Source organism: Onychostruthus taczanowskii, unplaced genomic scaffold (genome assembly GCF_017590055.1).
Source record: "Onychostruthus taczanowskii isolate IOZ18803 unplaced genomic scaffold, ASM1759005v1 scaffold12, whole genome shotgun sequence".
Lineage (NCBI taxonomy): Eukaryota > Metazoa > Chordata > Aves > Passeriformes > Passeridae > Onychostruthus > Onychostruthus taczanowskii.
In genome coordinates this window covers 4,138,546-4,159,038 of record NW_024498351.1, presented here as the reverse complement: position 1 = coordinate 4,159,038, position 20,493 = coordinate 4,138,546, and the positions used below count along the sequence as shown (strand labels likewise).

The 20,493-nt window shown below is 39.4% G+C and overlaps 1 protein-coding gene across 1 annotated transcript in view; it reads left to right on the top strand.

Annotated features, from left to right (window-relative positions):
* The first annotated feature begins 15,469 nt into the window (after window positions 1-15,469).
* Window positions 15,470-20,493, top strand: part of GATB (glutamyl-tRNA amidotransferase subunit B) — a 41,950-nt gene continuing 36,926 nt past the window's right edge. Inside the window, exons 1-2 of the mRNA XM_041395813.1 lie at window positions 15,470-15,654; window positions 17,555-17,705. Coding sequence (XP_041251747.1) covers window positions 15,482-15,654; window positions 17,555-17,705 — 324 coding nt within the window. The 5' untranslated portion in view covers window positions 15,470-15,481. The remainder of the gene's footprint in view (window positions 15,655-17,554; window positions 17,706-20,493) is intronic.

The window sequence follows — 20,493 nt, the reverse complement described above, 5'->3', positions numbered from 1 at the left end:
TCACTAATGTATTCAGGGCACTCAAGACTCATTCCTAAGGGATTCAGGCTTGGAGAGGGGGGGTTATTTGTTTTGGGGGGTTTAGTGGAGAGGGGTGTTATTTGTGCCTGATTACTCTATTGTTGGTTTTTTTGAGTTAAGAGTCAGTAACACAGAGCAGTCAGCTTTGAAGGTCACTAGATAAGGACATGACACTAGAGTGTTTTTCTTCCTGCTGTTTTCCCTGTACAGTGCACCTAAAATAACAACATCATCATATGCTACTTAGTGGAATTGAATCAATTATATCAGATGCTGTGTTGTGCTCAAATACATGAAGCCAAATAATGAGCATTTGGCTTATTGTTCATCCTTTTCAGGAAACTTGGTCTTGTGGGAAACTGACAACCAAAACAAAACACCATGTTATAGCCTGTGGGGAGTGCTTCTGCTCCAAAAATATGATAAATACCATTGTCTTTCATTGTGGAGGTATCCCCCACTAACACAGGCTACTTCTGATGGCAGGCAAGCATAGAATGAGCCACCTGTATGCCACACAACAGATTTCTGAACAATACCACTTTTAGAGAGCCAGAAGTATCAGGCCACAGATGGTGCTTTAAAAACCATTAGTAGGGCAATTTGTTGCATCTCACCTCAATTTTTTATTTTTGCAATTATGCAATAATATATGCAAATCAGTCACTGAATTTTACAACAGCTATCATTCTTTTTCACAAAATCCACAGCACCACAATCATAATAATAAAAGATTAATAATCTACATCATTGTCTCTTGAGCCTGCAACACCTCCTCAGATTGGAGATCAGCTGGACAGTGCAAGACAATATGTCAGACATCTTGGTCCCTATGGAGGTCTCAAATTAACATCTTTTATTGATGAAATATGCTGATGGAAACATCCAAGTTACTGAGAGAGGAAAAAGTGCTTTAGGTTTTGGACAGTTCCTAGACTCTTGGGACAACTGGGAGTACTTCAGGCTTTTCTCTTCAGAGTTGCTGTTTGCGTGTAGCGCTGGGGTTTTTTTTAATTCCCTGTTTAGAGGATTTAAAAACTTTCTGCTGCTCTTTTTAAAGTCAAGCCTCTGAACAATATCTATGTATGCTATGATCTGAGAGGAGGTCATATTCTTTCCATCAAATCAACCAAGGTTGCACTGTAATGGTTTCCCAAGCACTCTGGGCACAAGAGGCCTTATGATCTATTTATCAAATGCGGTTCAAGTGCCAGCCAGGTGGGCTACAAAAACTTTGTAATCATTTTCATCCCTCTCTTGTTTTCCATAAAATAATTTATTATCTCTAAAACCAGCTTTTTAAATACATACATTTGTAGCACTCAAATCTACCCTTGTATTTCAATCCTATAAGGGAACATTCTGAAAATGAAATGGCAGAAAAAAAATGAGTTGAAAAGGTCATCACTTCCCTGAAATTCTATTTGCCTCTGAAATTCTAACAGACTGTTTTGGACCTGACAGGACAAACCACATTGTGGCTGCTCCAGGAAGTTTTGCAGTCACCACTGCTGCCTGTGAGCCCATTGTAAGCTTGCACAGATTTTCAACACATCTCCTCTTTCAACTATTTTAGAGTATTGGGGGGGGAAGAAAAAACATATTACTCAAAAGAGAAATCCTAATGTGCTGCTGAAAAGCCCATTCTACTTAAAATACCAGGAAAATTCCTTAGAGAAGGTTGGCTCACCATCTATTTTTTAATTGCCATCATTAAAATTATATCTGTATTGCAAGTATTTCTCTTACATGGAAATTAATAGAATCTGCCTTCTCTCAAGCAGAACAATTAGCCCATTCAGAAAACCTACATAACTTCTAATAGCAATTTGAAAGTGTTTATACTGCAGGTTTATACACTTAGGTAGGAATAATTAACTGCTCAAAGCACACAGTGGAGGACATCTTGCTAGGTATCGCTTCTGTTGGGAGAATCTGGTAGTTACATTGGATCACAAATATTAATTTAATAATTGTTTCTTTGTTTTAGTACCATAAAATAAACATAGAGGTTTATGCCATTTATAGCATAAATATTAGCTGAAAGAACAGTGAAGTATCTTTATTCAGCACCAGTTAAGCCAGAATTCCCATCAAGGTGTGATATTTCAAGAAAAACCTAGGCCACATGGAGAGAGTTCAGAGAAGAGCAGAGATCAGGAACCTGAAAATACCAGATATGAAGAAAGACAGACACAGGACTATTTAGCTTGAAGAGATCAATGGAAATGTACTAGTGAGAGTCTTACTGGATTATACAGGACTGCTGCAAAGAAGAAAGGATTCATTTTTTCTGCCTACCCACTATGAACAGGACAACAAGAAGCTGTCTTAATCATGGGGGGGGGGAAGAGTTTGTAGTAAACAAAATTTTGCATTAGTGAAGATAGTGAAGGACTAAAAAAAGTAGGAAATACCTGCTACCAGAGGCCCTTGAGAACAAGCTAGACAAACACCTATCAGGAGCACCATCAGACATAGATGACTTCAGGTCATTCAACAGTATCTCTTGATTTTCTGCATACTCTTTTTCCTATTTGAAGTGTTTTGCAGAATGTATCTGTTATGCATTTTAGCCCATCTCCATTTTTTGGCCTGGGGTAGTACAAGTATTCATTCACTCACTGAAAGCTGTAGCAAGGAGAACCACTAGGTTTGAGGACTAAAAAAACCATGCCTAGTTTTAGCTGAAATAAAGTCTATTGGATTAAAAAAAAAAAAAAATAGAAAGTACCTGACTTTGGGAGGGGAAAAATTAATACAAAAAAATGAAGCAATAACTTAGGGAGTACAATCCACTATGAGATTTCTTGAGGGCTAGAAAAGACCTGAGAATATTCTTGCTAAACCAAACATATGCATACTGTGGCTGAGAAGCAATACATCAGACTGGCCAACTTAGGCAGTATACTGTATTTTATTTCTCTTTCAAAAAAATTGAAAAGCTATGTAAATTCTAGAAAGACACGTACAACATTTGGCACCTGACACTTACATGCACTTACTAATTGGGGACACTTACATGCACTTATTTCAGTTAGGGACTGAAATAAAGGAAGTTAAGAAGAAATTTCAAACATGACAAAGCAAGAACACAGCATTATTTGTATGCCCTAGCCTTCCCTGTGTTCATTTGTCAAGTAAATGACTACATCCAGCAGATAATCTGACTCCCTTCTCAAAGCGTTTAAGAATTTGTTCATGCCTTACACATGATTTAGCAGCTCTAGCATTTATTCATGGAAGGAGGAGGTGGCAGAGAAGCAGCAGTGAAGGAAAAGGTTTATCAATGGACATGGCACAGTCAGACTAATAAGTATGGGGCAGATGGTGCAAATACTTTGGTAATAAATAATAATTATTTGAAGCGTTGCACACAGGCAAGAAGTCTCTGGGGGTCTCAATAAAAAAAAGGCTCTTGCACCACTGCACTGATTAACTTCTTACTGCAATTTTGTTATCTACCTTTCAGTAAGAACTAAAAGACAACAGGATTCCTAGAGGCTCCAGTAGGATGAATGGTACAAAGTTTCAGGCAACTACCACAACAAACCTAGCAAATTTTATGTTAAATCTTGCTACATTTTAAGTACAGTTTTGTTGAATGTTTCAAGATACACGTGTCCACTTGATTAAATAGTCTCGAGTGTGAAATCTTATGGGACTCTGTGCAAGGAATTATCCAGAGTAGAAAAGACTGAAGGTTTGCTCCAAAAATATTTTTTCATCCATTTTTGAAATAAATTGTGGAATGAGGTAACAATTCTAGTCCAATACTATTATCAGCATATGAAACTTCATCTACTTCTTTGAAGGACAGGGTCAAATAACATATTCATAAAGAGCAGTAATTTACACCTCAGTCTCACCAATTTAAAGGATCAGAGTGAGGCACAGAGTAAATGAATGGATTAATTCTACTGCTGGAGCAAATGTAGAAGCAGCACAACTGGAATCCTAGACAGGATGGCAAAACCACAGCCGCATCTCAGCCAGCCCCAGCACATCAGCACAAACCTGCCCTCTGCCATGGCTTGTGGCAATACAGCAAAGCACAGAACGTGCCCCGTGCCCTGCTGCAGGGCAGTGGTGTCACACCTGGCACACAGCGGGAGAACAGGGCTGATACAGCAAAGGCCACCTCCCCAGGAGCTGTGGCACAGGTGACAATGTTTCTGTAATCTACCAGAGACTCATCTGGTGACTGTATTCAGAGTGGGTCAGACTGTGGGTCTGACTATTTATTTTTCTCTTGCATGAAAAGGGAAGAAGAGACAGAGCACTCACTTCCTCTCTCATAAGGAATTTCCCTGAAGGCCCATAGACATATATATACATATAGATATTTCAATAAACCACATTTCCTCTGCTGACTATATATTCTCTCTATTTCCATGCCAACCTAGTTGAATGGGTTGTCAGTCACTGTTTGGCTAACCCTGACTTGTCCCAATTTGTAAATTAGACTACCCTCCTCCCTATGTTAATTCCCTAGAGTGGTATTTTTCCTGTATTTAAATAATTTTACTACTTATTACTCGGACAATGTATCCAGACCTGGGTGTTTGCCTATGCTAATAAATATATAACAATGAAATGAAGATTTCTAGTGCTAGCACAGTGACATGAGATAAGAAGTACAATGAGAGCTCTAACGTTTACTAATGATGTACTTATGAAATGTGGACAAATTGTGAAACTGATGGTTTAAACATCTTTTAATCTTGACCAAAATAAAAATATGCAGAAATCAAATCAGAACCAAATATGCAACATGCAACACCCAATTACTGTGCTATACCAGTAGTAATTGCTGAGGCAAGTCCAAGCAGGAGCAGCCCAAGCCATAGGACATTAGGCACTGCATTCACCAGTTTACTTTCAGGCAGCAGAGCAGATGCAGTCCATTCATAAAACCCTCTACCCAATAAACAAACTTTCTGGACTGAATCCCAACCCTGACTACATTCACCTAGTTTCAACTGCACCACAGCTCTGTTTACTGCCACTGATCATGGGAAGAAAACATTCAGCCACGTCCACACTTCAGTAACACTGTTGAGAAGCAGCATCAGTTCCATTTCTGCAATAGGACTTGGCCAGTTTCTCTGGAGTCCAGGATTATCAACTCTCAAAGGAAGAAGAATAATGCTTTATTTCTTCAGTCAAAACCATACCCCTCTTCAGCTTTCTCACACCAACTTTGTGACAATCTGCTTACAACTGCAATATCTGAACAGGCTTTCCTAACTGGAAAATCCTCATAGATTTAGTGCTTTTCTGAGGGCCCCACTCCAGACCACCATTATATTTCTTTTGCACTGTCAATGCTACTGCCTCTGAAATCAAGGCCACTGGAAACAATGTGAACCTGAATCCAGACCTAGTGTAACTATGCTAAGAAAAAAAAAAAAAAAAAAAAAAAAAAAAAAAAAAAAAACACCTCACAAAGTAGAAACAATTCCATAACATCTGGGTGGAAGATTTATTTTACTATTATCCTCTAGATAATTCCACAGTGGGATGTGTAAGCCAATATATAAAGTGATTTTCAGTTATGTCTTACAGAATTAATCTCAGAGAAATAGCCCAATGGACAAATACTGAAGGTCAATTTTTTTAAATTTTTTTTTTAATAAGCACGTAGATTAATAGCATTAGACAAGCCTTGTTTAGGAAACCTAAGTCAACAGTACTTAAAAAGCAGTATGTCAGATAGACAGACTCAGACATCTTAGAGGAGACTGCATTTCTTGGCATCTTGAACTACTTGGTAAGTTACAGTGGAAGGTCTTCTCCAGACTTTTTGAGAAAGCTACACAGTCCGGGAAAAAGAACTGCTGCTGTTTATAGATTGCGTTGTTGGGTGGCAGTGGCAGTAATGAAGATTGGTGATGAAATCTGCTGGGCTCATCCATCCATCCTAAACATCCAAGTAATCGTAAGAGCTTTCAGCTTTCTATCCCAGTAAGTGCTTTTCTGGCCTAGCTTGGCCTGCCCTCCACGTCATGTTAGTGACTTCCAGCCACTGCAGGGGAAGTCCAGTGCAATTATTCCAGGTTTTCATCATTACTTTGATGGTCCTGCTTCTCTCTATCACCCCTCAGATGGATTTAGAATAGCAACCTACAGATTTCTGTGTAGCAGCAAAGAACTATAAAGGTCCAGCTATGTTCTGACCTAGTCCCATTACTACTAGAGACATTTCTGTGCAAGTGAAAAAGAGGATGGATGGCAGAGAAGAAACACTGTCTGCCACCACTATCATACGACTTGTTAAATTTGCCTCACTAATACCAGGGCAGATTGTGTAAAACACCTGCCTAGTAAATTTGGTCCCTTGAGTTTACAGTCTGGTATAAACTCTAGCTTGATTAATCATGCAGCAGTTCCCTAATCCTGCTCTGTTCACTCAGAGGATAAGCATTAGATATTAATTTTTTAAGGTTCTTTTTTTACAAGCTTCTAGAGGCCCACGTCCATCTTTAATGCACTTTTTTAGTTCACTCCCATAATCCAAACATCTGACAGATTGAAGCAGGTTACAGATGCCTTTGAACCCTTTGAATAATCACTCTATGCTCCTGACTTTGTTTATTTCCACTTCTGTCAAGAGCATTAAATCAACAGCTTCCATTATCAACTGAAAATACGTAGTGCCATCCTGGAATCTCAAAGATTCAATTCTCTATACTCTCATTATACTTACTTTGTAACATTCAGAACAGTTACTTCAGCATCTTGTAATTCTTAGCTACCTTTTGATATTTGATATTTCATTTTGAAGTCCCAGCTTTGAGATTTTAGCTGGGAGTTTGGTAGCTTCATGAAAAATCACACTAAATTTGACTTTATATTGTGAATTAAAGTGAGTTTAAAGAGAAAGTGAGACTCTAAATCTTAGCAGTTTTGGAAAAATAGAAATCAAGTAATTAACACTTACTACTACTTGAGAAAGAAAGGAAAAATTAAAAATATAGCCTTACATCCCTCTTGATTTAAAGTCAGTCTTGGGATGTGATTTGGGGGGGTTTAAACTCTCAACACTAAGAACTGCCCTTTCAATGAATTCACATCCCATAAATTTGGATCCATATTTCAATGCACAATAGAAATTCAAGCCTGAACAGTTAAGTGAATACAGCCACACTGTGAAGAGATAAGCTATGAATGAATAGCTTAATTGGACACTTGCAAAATTAACTTGTCAAAAGTAATTACTCTATACATGATCCAACTGGAAATGTTTTATATTATCCAAAAGTTGAAAGAGTATTTATGCTATTCCTTGGCCTTTAAAAGATACATTTACAATATGCTGATTATTTACTAAGCTGCTATCATGCATTTGCAAACCTTTCAAGCATTCTGGTAAAAAGAGACAATAAATTCATTTTTGTTCAGTTCCTGCTAAGTTTTGTTCAGTATTTGCTAAGAGGTTAGCAGATACACTGACTATATTTTTTAATGAAAATTCTCATACTTTCTTCTCCTTATGCTAGAGTAAAATCATCCTGGCTAGAGGTATACGTTTGTTTTCTGTGTGTAGCAATAAAAATGGATTTAAAATTAAACAGATGGAGACTGGGAAAGACCAAGTAAACATAATCACAGTAAGACAAACAAGCAAGTGTCCATATTTCAAAAGACTGTAAGGAAAAAGAAAACCAAAACAGAAAACCAGACATGCTTCGAGAAAGAAGAGTCCAAGAGGAAGTAAAAATCTCTCCCTCACAGGACCTAAAAGAAACAGCATCTTTGCATAACCCATACAGAAGTAAATAAAATGCTTCCTGAACTAGACAGTTCCCATCTAGTACCATGAGACAGGAGATTATAATTGGAAAAAGAGAATATGTTGATACACAGATATATTTCTTCCAGCTATGCATAAGGCAGCTGCATAGCTATTCAAAATAAGGTGTCGTTGAATTTCCACCTCAGTAACACAGGAAGCCGTAATCCAAAGGGGCCTTTGAGGCCATGTAGCCTCAGATAGTTGTAGTTCATGTAGTTCAGATATAGTTGCTACTGCAGGCCTGGCCCACCCCAAAGGCTTTTCTTTACATGCAGTAACAATACAAGAATTGTCTCGTGCCTTGGCAGAGTATCCCTTCTCCTACAGATACCACCCTGGTGGAAAAGGCTTCCTGTGCCATCACTCACGCATTGCCTTAATCTACATGGTAGCAGGACACGACAGAAGAGAGATCAAAAGCATTGCTGGAACAAAAGCCAGCAATGGATTCTTATGCCATTACCATTACTTTTGGCCACTACTGTGAGCATCAGCAGAAAGAAAATACTTCTAAAGAGAAAGCTATGCTACCAGCATATAAATGCTAACATCTGGAAAGGAAGCAAAAGGAAGAACATATGGCAAAGCTGGAAAGGTTGGTCTCTAAAGTCCCTTTGGCAAAGTTGTTATTGCAATTATCTAACACATGCTACTTCCTTTGGATTTGCTTTAGCAATGGTATGGGGAGTCAAACCCAAACTCTTACTCAATCCCCCAGAGCTGTCTTTGAACAGTTCCTATAGAAGCAGCCCGTTGACACAGTCTAAGTATCCTGTGCTGCTGTGAATTCCCTGCACGTGCTGCTATCCTGGACAAAGCATAGAGGAAATACAAACTACAAAGATTATCCAGTGTATTAAAACTTAATGAGCCATTGCTCCAATATGTGCAAAGCACACAACACCTCTTTCTTACATTCTGGCTTCAGACTGCAATTTACTAATCAGCTGCTGAAGCTGAAGCACCTCAGTCCCAAAGCAGTTACTGACTGATTGGTTAATAGAAGTTCCTACAGAGAGAATTTCACTTCCATAATGGAAGGATTTCATTTAATCTGAGATGATGAAATCACTTGCTGAAGCACTTCAGTCCCAAAGTAGTTACTGATTGACCAGTTAATAAAAGTTTCGATAGAGAAAATTTCACTTCCACAATGGAAGAATATAACCTCATCTAATGTGAGGTGATGTTAAAAAAAAAAAAAACACACACATACAAAAAAACCACACATGGCCCCTAAACAAAAAAACCAACCCTATATACACAATAAACTTCAGGTAAAATCAAAAGATCCCAAGCCCCAACTTCTTTCCCCCACAAAACCACTTGAACAACAAAACCAAACCAAATACCGGCACTTAATTATTTTCTTTACTTTTAAAGTAATACTAAAACAGGTATTCTACTATCAATATAATTTATACACTGCAACGAGACTTGAAAATGTCTGCTGTCCACAAGACTGCACAATTATTCATACTTTTTTCAAATAACAAGTTGGGAAACAAACTCTGTGATATAATATGTATGAAACACCAGGAGTCTTCAATGGGCCAAGTCATCCCATGAGCAAGGGACAACTCAGGTCAAGTTCAAAAGGAGGGACAACTCCCAGGTGAAGGTCATAATGAAATAAAAATGCTCTGGTTAGTTACCAGCCTGTTTCATATCAGCTGTGGTTACTGGTGGGTAGCAGTTCACATCAGTCAGCATGAACTGATGGCACCACAGAAAGCCCAAGGACAGAATAAACGACCCACAAGAAACCACTTGGCTGAAATTTTTTGGCAGTACTGTCTATTAAGACACTAGATACAAAAGTAACAAAACAGAAAATATGTTTGCACTGCTTCTGTGCGTTCTGGTCTGTTTTAAAGGCTTTCATTTCTCCAGGTTGTCACAATCTGTCTCCACCTTCAAGCTCTCAGTTAATGCCTGTGACTAACACACTATCTTTACCAGGTCCACGGAGAAATCATAAACTGGATGCAAAAGCAATGAGTCTGCAGGAAAGGGAAAAAACAAAAAAATCCAAAAAAAAAAAAAAAAAAAAAAAAAAAAAAAAAACCAAAAAAAACAAAAAAAAAAAAAAAAAAAAAAAAAAAAAAAAAAAAAAAAAAAAAGAAAAAAAGAAAAAAACCCCACAAAACCCCCAAAACCAGCCCAAAACTGCATCAAATTGTGAGATGGATGTTTGGATGTTTAATTTCAAGGGTGCTGCCATCCTCTTTTCATTCTCAGGAAGAAGTGATGTTTACATTTTTTATTCCCCTGTAAGAAAAGTTACCAAGCACATAGGTATGGCATAAATACAGAACAGAGGGGGAAAAAAAAGCCAGACACATCATAAACATTCTTGTCATTTATTACTAAAAAGCGCAACATAAACCAGATTTTGCTTTGAATGCCACAGACACTGTGTGAAGATGAAGACAGCAGTGCAACCATGCAATTAAAGAAAGAAAATTTTACGTTCCAGAGTGAAAACATTATATGCAGTAGGACAAAGGTTTCAACATCAGGTGTTCTTCAAGCCTGCCTGGGTGAAACATAACACAATGTATCGGTGTATATGTTTGAAGGCAAGGAATATACAAAACGTTTTGAAAATAACTAGCTAACTCCTAAATCAATCATAAATAAGTAAAAAAAATTCTAAGTAAGTGAAAAGAATCCTAAATAAGCAAAACAGAAGTCTGTGTTCCTTCAAAAGGAAAAGACAGGGCTGTCTCACTTCAGGATCTGCAACTTTATAAAAAGCTTTGGAACAGTTACCTGCAGTATTTTCCTTCATTTACATTTCTGCTGTACTTTTAGTGAAGTAATAAATCACAAAGTTCCATCTGGACAGTAGTTTTAGCTCACATTCTTAGTGCTTTAGACAATTAAAATCAATCCTTAGTGTTAAGAACAATAAAGGCAGCCCTTAAAAGCATCATGCTAAGTTGTGGAATACATTTTTTTTAAATATCACCTTTTGAGATTGGCTTCAACCTACTAGTAATCTCATGTTTTAAAGAAGTCACTCTCTTACACGCAGCAGCTTGGCAGAATTTAACATTTCAGACTATATTTAGATTGGTTTTGATTTAAAAAATTAATTTTAAACTAAACTAATGACATTATTACAACCAGCTTACTCCCAGCATTATGTTGCTTGACAACTCCTTCAAACTATTCCTTCACTTGATATTCATGACAGAGAAGTCAATAATAATTGAAGGCTTTGCTGATTCCTAATACCATCTCCTAGTCAGGGAAAACATTTTGATGCATGTTCCCTATTTGACTGTTCAGCTAAAATTTTTCTTCTTTAACAAATTTAGCATAGATCCTTGTGTCTATTTTTTCCTAGGCTGGGCTGTCAGCTGGAATCTTATAACTGAGAATACAAAAGTTCTTGTTTGAGTATCAGTTATGTGAAACTATACACTGCTGAAATGTTAGATCCATGACTTTTATATATATATAAAGTCATAGACAGCCTGCAAAACAAGAGTTATGGCTCTTAATTTAGGAAGCAACAGGCCTCAGACATAACAGCTCTTTGATAATTTCAGTTGAAAATTATAACCAGAAGAACATTACACAAATATGCAATGCAAATGAAATACAAGAATAAATCAGTCTCACTTCTACATGCTTTTCCCTCTGTTCTTTGTTGTTCTAAATGGACCAAAGTAAAAAACTAAGAGCTAGAAAGACATTTTAAAAGTTTTCTTGCAGATACCAATACAATTAGAGAGAACATACTAATAAAATTTAGATCAGCCGAAATATTATCAATCACTTCCTTCTGCATAATAATCACAGAAAGTCCTCACAATAAGTTTATTTGACTTTAATACAGATGACTTTAACACAGATGATTTAGCCTAGCCTCTGCTGTTTCCAAATGCTGTTTCCATTGCCGGAAAAATATACTATAAAAAAAACCACTATGACATATTCCTTATAGACTGAGCTATATCTAAGTATAAACCTGACATAGTTCCAGAATTACAACTCAAACATTTAGAAAACATTGTGCATTATAGCAGGACTAAATCTAATGGAGTGCTCACCCTGTAGGTAAATCATACTGATTTTCAACTAAAAGAAACTAATCCCTAGGCAACTAGGAGTCATACTAAAGGTAGCATAGTCTCATAATGTAGATTTTCCAATAACTTAATCAAGATGCAATACCAAGACAGCAGTGATATGCTAGGAAATCCCCTTATGCCTATAATAGATGAAGTCCACACTGGAAAAATAAGGATTTAACTTATTAAGCAATAAGATTAGGGTAGCACTCACCCTTAGACAAGGTTAGTGGCACTGGACTTCCTCAAACTCTGCCTCTGCCAAATGGGTTTCCACAGACCTCAGCTAAAACAAGCCCAGTAACCACTTCCAGCTCAGGATCCCAGGACAAAGGGCTGTCCTGTGGCCCTAAGTGAGAGCTTTCAGGATTGCCAGATTCAAACCACGGTGTAGCCAATGCTCAGTGCAGCACTCCCAGGCAAGGCACACCAGATGAAACCAGCACAGAAAGGTGCTAACACACAGTTTTTACCATGGCTGAACCAAGGTTCTCTTCAATGACACAGCCTTGAGGAATATTAAATTCACCTTCTACACCAGGTAACTTACATATTTTCGTTACTGTTTATAGAAATTGCTTGTGCATACATATTTCTTGTGGTGTTTTATTTCCTATCTGGCTCTGGCCCTTATTTTTCAACTCATGAGTTATAACAATTTTGCTAAATAAAATAAAATGGCACTATGTCCCAATCAGGAACTTGATGGCACTTTGATACAAGAACCCTCAAATCATGAGGCTGATCATATTACCCAATCTATCACTGCATGCATGCATACCCATATGGTCAGCAGGTCACACAAGGCAGCCCTCTAGGTCCCTAAATACTCTTTCCTGTGGTCAACATCCTTTCCCAATCCTCAAGATCAAGTCCACATTTTTGTGTTTGCCATGTCCCATTACTGGTAGATAGATAAGTTGAATCCATATTCCAGACTGAAGCAGTTCATTGTCACTATTAGTTCAAAGTTGCAGGAAAAAAAGAAAATTTCTCTCTTTATACCCACAGAGAAGAAAAAAAAAAAAAAAAGGCTTTCAAGGTATAGAGGTGATCCTAGGGGCCTAAAAGTTTGAAAACATCTCTTACCATAGTTTGCTTCCGACTTAGCAATTTGCTTTGTTACTCTTCCCTGCAGGCCAATGTCTGAATTTTTGATAGCCTATGGACCTACTCTTCCAAAAGTCACAACCTCTGCATCAAAATCTAGCAGAGACTCCCGTCTGTTCCTTATTTCACATGCTGAAACAAGACACTGCAGGGCAGCCTGTGAAGTATCTAACAAACACCCAGTCTGAATACCCCATTCCCTGCTGTACCAAAAGGAGACCTCACAGTCTCCAAAAGAGTAAGTATGTGTGCTAAGGATGACTTGCAAAAAACCAGATTTTAGAGCTCAGACCCTAGAAACTAAAATTCGGAGGGATCTTCTGTCAAATAAATGGGATAGACTGCTTGTGGGCTTAAATTATATGCTGTTGGGTTTTTGCTTTCTGCAAAATTCCGATTTCCTCTCAGACATTGGTTAAATTCCTACAGTAACAAGAGACTCAGAGCAAACAGTCCCCTGGGTCTACCCTCTCTAAGATATGAGTCTACACAGTACTGAACTATCATAGCACAAATCTTTATGCAGTGCTATTTTCCTATTCCAAGCCACAGCATGATCTATAAACACACTGCAGCAAGGAACAAATATGTAGCCTTTCCTACCCCAACGTAAGCTGCTGGGAAAGGCAATTATTGCCTGTGATTGACCAGCTTCCTGCATATGGATGTGTGGGTTTTCATTTATTACCTACTTGGTTACTGGCAGAAGGCTGCAAAGGTTCTTCTAATGAGATTTGTTTCTGAGAACAGAATTAAAATAACACGGAGAGATAATTTAAATCACAAACAATGGCACAATGGCACTTCCCAGTCTTCCTGTCTCTGTAAGACAACAACTAAAAGTTACAGAAAATTTGCTTGTGATGGATTTCAACCTTTTTGCGCTGTCTGCTCCCTTCTAAATGATATGTGCAAAGGGCAGAAGTCCATGCAATCAAGGCAGAGTAAGGCTTTAAGTAACATGACTTTAATATTCATTAGGGTTTAACTTCTTAGCAACTATTTATGAAATCTTCTATTACATCAGGAGAACAGACTTAAAAGAAAGTCAAATAATCTGAAATTTACAATTTTTACCCCAGCAGAAACACTTTGGAGCTATATTTAGAACCTATCCTGACAGCTGGGTTGAAGTGACCTGCCAATCCCTCCACAGCATCAGAAAATAACTACATCCAGAGCTCATGGAGGACAATTGTAAAGAGAATAAAATTGTTTCAGAAATAAAAACCATGTACTAAAGCTTCAGTCTGAAAAGCATTTTTCATCACAAGACATTGCAAACGCTCCTCCAAATGAAAATGGGGTTTTCCTCAAATCAGAATTATCAAAAGTTCTTAAGTATTTCATTGGCTCAAAGACTACTACACAGGGAATTATACTATGTGTTATATTAATATATGAAGACGTTTCCTTCAGGAGAGAAGGGAAAAGGCCATTCCAATGTTCTTTCCATCTCCACAGCATGTACAAGATGACCTGTGGTCAGGTCTTCTCTATTGGAAAGGAATTTTTTCTTGGTCACTCTTTGTTGTACAAGGGGAGCAGATTTCCCAAGGAATGTGACAAGCAAATTAAAAGAAGATATATCGTACAAGTAACTACACATCAGTGCCTGCTGAAAGGACCTCTCAACTGGTTCCTCTTATACAGCACTCCCAGGTAATTTATTAAAAATACAAATGTATCAGAAAATCAGTGCTACAAAACACTGTTTATAAGACATTTTCTAAATTTATTTAATTAATAAGTTATCTTTTGCATGATTCAGAAGCATTCAGCATCTCATACTGGATCTTGGGAAGACAAGAGGGCGTAAAGGTTCCAGGATACTTTCAAGTGCCGCTGTGCCCCGCTGTCCCCTGCTGGAAGAGTGTGTGTGGGTGACCAGCCTCTCGCTGACACAGAGCACAGGTGACATAATCAACAGCAGCTCATCTTCATTCCGTTTAAGCCCCACACGCCGGCTTGGGACGGAATGCCATCAATTCTGTTGCCTGTGCAGTGCAGCTATGCAAACATTAAAGATGTTGGCAGACGCCCTGGACAAGCGTTTTTATGCCCACAGAGCGCCAGGCCCTGCCGAGGCCGAGCCTCGCTGCCCCAGGAGGCGCAGCCACGCGCCCAGGCCCCAGCGCGTGGCACTGCGTCACTTGACGCCCACGGCCCGCAAACGGCCGCCGATTAAACGGCAGCTGGTTTTGTGAAAGCGTGAGCCCAGAAGAAAACGCACTTGGAGGACCTGAGCCACCTAACGCGTTTTAAACGGCAGCCAAGCAGCGATCCCACCGCTCACTCCAGCATTCCCGGGATAAGCAGAGGACCTGCGGACGCAACCCCGCCGGCGGAGCGGGCCAGCGGCCTGACGGGAGTTGTAGTCCGCCGGCACTGCCCGCGCTCCGCGCAGCCACCTCGGACTGCATTTCCCAGGGGGCGCTGCGGGCTCCCGGCCGCAGCTAGCGGGGCAATGGCGGCCGTGGTGGCCGTGGCGGCGCGGGGGTGCGGCGGGGTCTGGCGTCGGGCGCGGCAGCGCGGCGCGGGGCAGCCGGGGCCCGGCCCCGGCCCTGGCCCTTTCCCCGGAGGGAAGAGGGCTGTCGCCTGTAACGCGAAAGGCGGGGCGGTGCCGGCGGGGAAGAGCGGGTACGCTGCCGGGATAGCGCGGCGAGAGGGGCCGGTGAAGCTGGTTCTGCCCTGGAGCCCGGGTGCGGGGCTCCGGGTTTGGGCAGGGAGCGGCGGTGACAGCGGCGGGCCCGGTGTAAATTGCGGTGTCTGAGCGGTGCGAGGCACTGGTGCAGGCGGTTTTGTCCCGCAGCCCCCCCGAAGCGCAGGCGGTGATTGCGGCGGCGGGGCCGTGCCTCAGGCGCGCCCGGCTGCGCTAAGAGCCCGCGGCTCGGCAGCGCTCGCCTGTGCGAGGAGCTGCAGCGAGGCTGCTCCCGCTTACATGAGCGCGTTCTCCAGGGTTAGTCTAGCCCAAAAGAGGCTTTCTCTCCCTGTGGAGTAGAGATTGTCTCCCTTGTGAGGTACGGTGTGCCTGAAGCAGAGCGTTTTGTTTCTGCTGCAGCTGAAAGTCACGGCCTGAACAAGTTCTCCTGTTGTCTGGTGTCCCACGGTGTCTGCACAGCAGGTCACTTCAGGAAGGCTGTGCAGACAGTGGCAGAAGTGTGCTGCTGATTATTTAGGGACGTAGATCAACATAATCCGTGAGCAAACACGGCAAGAAGCTCCAGGTGCCTCATCGGTGTTGTTGGTAGGATTGAAGGACTGACTGGTGCACGTACCTTTATCTCTGAGTGTAAGCCAACACATTGATTAGGCAAAACCTGGTGTAATTTTTAATGCCGTGATATGAGAGAAAGGCATTTCTGAAAAATACAGGAAACAATGAAATTTGCCTCCAAAATGTAAAAGAAAGCCGTCATTATTTCTTAAATCTTGAGGCATTTGTATGATTAGCTGAAAATACTGAAGAATAATACTATTTCAATTGAAGAAATTCTATTAACTTCTTTAAATACCTGAACCTTAATCTTTCATGATAATATTCTTCTTCCTGAAGCATCAGTATAAGTGGCATCTGCATCACTAGATTGGTGTTTGTAGGGATGTTCTCAGCTGTTGGAGGGCAGATGGAGAGCTAAAACCCTGGCAGTGTAGAATGTTCACCTTTGGAAGGAGCGCTGTACTTGATATATTTGTTTGATGTTTTTCCATAGCTTGCTTATCTCCTATAGCTGTCTGGGTACTCATACTGCTGAAGTGTTCTGCCACAGAAGTGTGATTTCATCAGTGAAATATTATTTGTGCCACTTCATTTGTACAAGGCCAGATAATTACTTACAGAAACTGTCAAGCAATTCATACTGTAAAGGTGACCTTTTTCTCTTGTCCATATAAAGGTTATGGATGTGAGAATTGCAATTACTTTTTAGATTATATGGAGAAGCTTTATTCTCAGAATACATTCAGAGAACAGTAGCTCTCTAGTTGAAATGATGATTTCTCTATTACCAGATTACTAATGTTTATGCTAATATTCTACTAACGCTGCTCTGGAGAGCCACCTTTCCCAGCATGCAAGTGTCTGTCTGACAGAGAATACATAATTTATTATGCCACCTGTCTGTTGGAGATTTATCAAACTACCTGAGAAGTAATTCATATTTATGATGATTTGGGGATTTTCACAAGGCACCAAATTAGGGTTCATCCAGCATGCAAGTGTGCCTCATTAATTTCTCTGAGATTTCTCGCGTAAGTAAAAGTTAAAAGTTTTAAACCGTTACATTTTTTATGATATTCTTTTTTGCATATAATGAACACTGCCATATAGTCCCCATAGCCTCTGTTCTCCAGTATCACAGCACAGCTTTTCCTATTACAGTGTAGATGTATTTGCAACATTGTTTACAATATTTTTACAATTACAACTGAATTTTTTTTCATAAATTAAACATTCCTAATTCTTCTATTTCTAGGCTTCCATGGTTTTTAACATCATCTGTATTTAAATTGTTTCTCCCTTCTCCTCTTTCCTTTTCAGCCTTGCTCCGTGGGTGCCAGTTGTGGGGCTGGAAATTCATGCACAGATCAGCTCAAACTCAAAACTCTTCTCTGGTTCCCAAGTCCGGTTTGCAGCACCTCCCAACTCTTTGGTATCTTTCTTTGATGCCTCTTTACCAGGAACTTTACCAGTAAGTTAAGCTGCAATTTCATTTATGTCAGGATTAATGTCAGACAACTTTGCGTATGCTTCTAATATTTTATTTTTCCCAGGATTTGACTAAAGTCATATATATGACTACTTTTCCTAACTTTTCTAATTTCTGTTTGTTTCATAACATGAGATGCCTAGAACTGTTTCTTTTCACTTTCTCACTCCCTAGTTATTGCCTCAGATACTTTATATCCTCTGCAAAGCAGAAAAATCAGGAGTGTCTCTTCAACATAGGGAATGGGTTGTGGTGTTTCTTTGAGGCCAGAGTGGGTGTGTTTGCTTAGTATGCCACACAGGAAATTCCTTAAATATGAGAGATGCCTAAAGCCCAGTGAGAGAAGAACATCTTAGATTTCTGAGTGGCCATTTGATGTTATTTTGCCATATGTTTGTTTATGTAGCTGTCATTTGCCATTTGGAATGTCTCACTGAGGAGTTACTTTGCTTCCTGAGTAGAAAGTCTCCAATTTAGGAAAGTATCAACCATTCCTATTTCCATAGCAAACCAATTATTAAAAAAAAAAAGTAATCTGTGTGAGACATTGGGGATTAATAGGTCAGAATAACTAGCTAGCACTTAGCAATAAGGTTTATTAGTGAAAACTTAATAAGTGTTTGAATTCACAGCTTAATTATAACTGTGATGGCTATGACTGTACTGCTGTGGAATTCTCTAAGTATCTAACAAGTTTAATTTAAAAATAAAAGTTAAAAAAATTATAACATAAGCTCTTACAATACAGTGAAAATAAATATTTAATAGACTTAGCATTGCCACATGCAACAACTCTGCAGAGACTAAGATGGGGTCTAATTATTTAAAGCAGAAGCATTTCACTGACTATATTCATTAAAGTACAGATTTGAATTCCAGTTACAGAAATGTATTTTTAGATCTAGTTGAAGCTCTTCATCACCAGACAGTCTCAGATAATCTAAAATTGAGAACTAATTTGTGGCTGGATGTTTAAGGTCTTGATATATGTCATGATCCTTAAAAGGAGAAATTATGTTGTTATTATTATTTTATTTTTATTTCTGTATTTGCAAAGGAGCTAAGGAAATGAAGTTGAGATGCTGATAAAATTGGGACTTTGCTCTGGTTACAGTGGCAATTCAGAGCTGAGTTTCAGGTCTAACTGTATGGAAATTCTGAAAACTTCCAGGAGATAATGGGAATGTTATGCAATAATTTGGTTTTAGAAGAGTCTAGCTAGACTTAAATACAGAAAATTAGTTCCTTTCATTTGGGGGCATGGCTAGGTTAGTCTGAAAATCCAAAAGAGTTCAAGATTCTGGTTTTGGACCTTCTATTTAACCTTCTGTTAATGCACAGAAATTCTCTTAGATTGTCTAGTGCTTATCTTCAGTCAAGTAGAAAAGCTGTTCTTGAGTGAACAGAAATGAATATTTATGAGGAGGTTAATTTTTCTCTGCATTACTGTTTATCAAGGGTGCAATGTATGTGTCTGTCTTTTTTCTTTATTAATGAGGCTTGGTATGACCTTTGTAAGAAGACCCCAGTACATGTGGGCTTTGGTAGAGAAAATAACTGCACCTGAGAAGAAAAAAATCCAGAATGGATAGGTTAATTTTAAAGCAGTGACGCCATGTTAGGTTCTGCTAGCTGCTTTTATCTATACAAAGAGAAGAAAGATTTTTCTTACTGTAGTACTGGTGGAAATAGAGTTGAAAGTGGATGTTACAAACTACATGTTCCTGCATGTTAGAATGTGATGCAAAATCCAGTCAGTAGTCACAGCTCTGTTTTCCCATTGTACCTGCAGCTGCTGAGAGACCAGCATTTGTTCTGGAATCAGATGGCCTCGTTTTCTCTGTGTCAATTGGTACATGGCAATACTGTCTGAAGCAGAATTGAATTTTAGTAGATGTTGAAAGATGGAAGGTAATTTTTGAAAATTATTTAAGTATTTGTAGAATAAAACCAACAAAAGCCATTTAAATAAATGTTAGGTTATTGACTAATAAGACTACTTAGAAGATAGATATTTGGACTCCATTTTGTTGAAAAATGAAAAAAAATAGCAGCAAAGTTTTTATACAGTAGTTGTGCTGAGTCTAGAATAGAATGACTGTTTTAACCTGAGAACTGTAAGGACAGTTTTCAGTGTCACAAGGATTTAAATTTGCTGTGTGACAACGAGATGGCTGTGATAGAGAGCTGTCCTAGTATTGGCTCCATCACAGTGGGAGCAGAAATGATGGTGCTGAAGGGAGCTTTTCAGGTTGCTGTGCATTTCTGGGTCATGGTAAGTGTTGGCATGAGCTTTTGCTGTGCTTTACACAGGAAAGTTGAAACTAGAAGAATGTGTTTAGCCCTCCTCCTGCTTTCCTTTTAATATTTGCCTCCTGTAAGGTTAATACAGCTTATTTTATCCTTCTGCTGCAACCAGGCCTTGGGAGGATCATCACAGTGGAAGTGGCATGGCCATTTCACTGTGTTATTCTCATAAAGTGCCTCTGAGAGACAGCTACAGGCAAGAGGAGCTGTGCAGATGCTCTCCTATTTGGCATGAGACAGAAAAAAAAAGATCATAGAATCACGTTTGAGTTTGAGTGCCAGGGTCCTTACAGCTCATCTTGTTCCAGCCCTGCTGCCATGGGCAGGGACTCCTTCCACGAGACCAGGCTGCTCAGAGATCTATCCAGCCTGGCCTTGAAAACTTCCAGGGATGGGGCAGCTACAGCTTCTCTGGGCAGCCTGTGCCTCAACACCATCACAGTAAGGAATTTCTTTGTAACAT